The sequence below is a fragment of the Sinocyclocheilus grahami genome, unplaced genomic scaffold, assembly GCF_001515645.1.
Source record: "Sinocyclocheilus grahami isolate Dianchi unplaced genomic scaffold, SAMN03320097.WGS_v1.1 scaffold61.1, whole genome shotgun sequence".
NCBI lineage: Eukaryota > Metazoa > Chordata > Actinopteri > Cypriniformes > Cyprinidae > Sinocyclocheilus > Sinocyclocheilus grahami.
Genome location: NW_015505240.1, coordinates 3034846 through 3037410, shown reverse-complemented (window position 1 = coordinate 3037410; position 2565 = coordinate 3034846). Strand labels below are relative to the sequence as shown.

At 45.2% G+C, this 2565-nt stretch overlaps 1 protein-coding gene across 1 annotated transcript in view; it reads left to right on the top strand.

Moving 5' to 3' along the window:
* tbca (tubulin cofactor a) overlaps positions 1-2565 on the top strand; it is a 24639-nt gene that overhangs the window by 12393 nt on the left and 9681 nt on the right. Inside the window, exon 3 of the mRNA XM_016271358.1 lies at positions 116-221. Within this exon, the coding sequence (XP_016126844.1) occupies positions 116-221 (106 nt within the window). The remainder of the gene's footprint in view (positions 1-115; positions 222-2565) is intronic.

Below are 2565 nucleotides of genomic sequence, written 5' to 3'. Positions count from 1 at the left end.
CTCCGTTAAAAAAAAATTTTTTTTTTTTTTTTTTTTTTTTTTTTTTTTTTTTTTAAAAAGTAAAACTCACTTCTATCCATTCTCATTCTTGTCTCTCTCTCTCTCTCTCTTTCAGTTTGGCCAAAGAGGAGGTGTTGTACATAAAGGAGGCAAAGCAGCAGGAAGAGAAGATTGAGCGTCTCAAGGCAGAGGCAGGAGACGAGTATGTAATCAAGAAACAGGTAAGAAGAATAAACTACCTGAAACAACACCTGCCCTGTTGAGAAACCTGATGAGACTCACTCATTTAAAGGACTATGTTTGTGTGTGTATGTTTGTGACTGACAGCACAGTTCATAGTGAATCATATGAGATTATTGGGGGGGGGGGTTTTGGTGGCTTTATGTGTGAGGTATTCTACATGTCAACAACAAAAAACGTAAGGCGCCCTAGATCAACTCATGATGTTAAATATTCCACTGAAGTAAAGAATCACTCGCATCACTAACATCACATTTGCTTAAAGTTTATTATGATACAGTTACCAAAAAAGATACCAGCACATATACATATCCATAACATAACCCTCTCCACTTACAAAGGGGATTAGGTAGAATTAAGCGGACAAAGTCTGTGCCTGCAGTTATAGATATAAAACCTGGTGAAGTAGACTGCGGCGACCAGCCGGCGGCCACACAAATATCACCACTAGAAATCCCACTGGACCAAGCCCAGGAGGAGGCCATTCCTCTGGTGGAGTGGGCCCTCACACCTATAGGGCACTGCAAGCCCGCTGAGGCGTAAGCCAAGGCTATAGCATCCACTATCAAGTGAGTCTGCTTTGTAACCGGCAGCGCTTTAGAGCGGCCTCAGAAGCACACAAAGAGCTGCTCTGAGTATCTAAACTGGCCAGAGCGCTTGACATACACTCTGAGAGCCCGAACTGGGCAGAGTGGATTGGGACCCTGCTCACCATCTGGATTGGGGAGCACAAGAAAGGTGATCACTTGTGCTCTAAACGGAGTGGAGAGCACTTTTAGCACAAAGCCGTGTCTCGGTTTGAGGACGACTCTACAGTCGTTAGGCCTAAACTCAAGACCGGAAGCACTGACTGACAGAGCTTGCACGTCACCCACTTGCTCGACAGATGCTAAAGCCAAAAGGAGGGCATCGATTAACACGTGCCGAGTAGGGGGCGCGCCACGTCCTGGTGAGTTCCTCGTGAACTGCCGGCAGGAACAGAGTGGGCCGTTGGCGGGAGGTATGTTAACTATGTTCCTTCATTGTCAACCATTCATCAATGAGGCCGTGGGTGGGCTCTTCCAGAGCCAACCAAGCCAGGCCGAGATCCTCCACAGCCTTAGTTGGAACGCGGATCAGCTCGCTGTCCACGCTGGGCCATGTTGTCTGCGTCAGAGGCGGGGTTTTGGCTTTTCAACAGAACACGCCCACTCTTCAGCATCCGAAGCCGTTAATATGGAGTCCTCAACAATGGCTTCATCCTCAGATGTGCCGAAGGAAATAAAGCTGCTCGCAGCCAACGAGGGGCGCTGATCCTCACGTGTGAAGCACACAGTCGAATCGAAGTTGGTGGTAGAGTGAAGCACACGGGAGCTGCAGGTGTGAGTTCACTCAGGCCTGGTGTTAAAGCCCCGCTGCTCCGCTGTTTCTTTCTCCTAGGGGAGAGCGGAAGCAGGAGAGCAGAGTGGGGAGAACCGCCTTCATTAAAGGCGGCAATCGGCGAGTGGAGAAGGTGAGACTCATGCTCTCGCAGTGAGAGCATGCCGTCTCAGTGAGCGCAGCCCAGACAGGTGATGCACTCACTGTGCCCATCTGCATTGTGCAGGGGTTCGCTGGACGAGCCACACTCGCGGTGTGACGTTTGCAGCAATGTTGCTGGAAATTTGCTCTTAGATGTGCCAGATGGCTGCAGGGGAAGGCTTCTATAGAGCCGAATTATACAGAGGTCGGCTCCTCCCCTTTTGACAGGTTGAAGCGTCATTGTTTTGTGCAGCTACACGAAAGTGAATAAATCAGGTTTCAGTATCAGAGTAAGAAGGAGTTTCCCCATAAGCGTGTCAAGCAGGGCTCTACGGATACTTTTCTTTTTAGGAGTGCTTGTGCTTTTAGGAGCACCTTCTAATCAGTAATCAAAAATTCTGATAAAAAAATTTACCTTCCCATTACGAGGTGATAATAGACTCCTTAAAGTGATTTATAGGGAATTTTGTTTTTACCTTTGTAATGGCATTTTTCTAACTTTAAATAAAAAATATATTTAAGCTTTTTAACATTTCTAATTAAAACAACAGAATAAAAACGAGTAGAATAAGAATAAGTTACCAATCAAATGAAATCAGTATTTAAGAAATAAATGTGTGTGCTTGTAGGTGTATTTTCAGGCGTTTAATGAGGCTCAGAGGTCGCATGGGTGCAATTAAATTCATAAATTCATGTTGAGGTTAATGTTTTAAATATAACATTTTGAATATAAAAATTTAAATAACAGAAAAGATGCTTTTAAAAAAAATAAACTAAAACTGCCAGCAGGTGGCGTCAAGTCACTGATTTTATCACTGAATCATT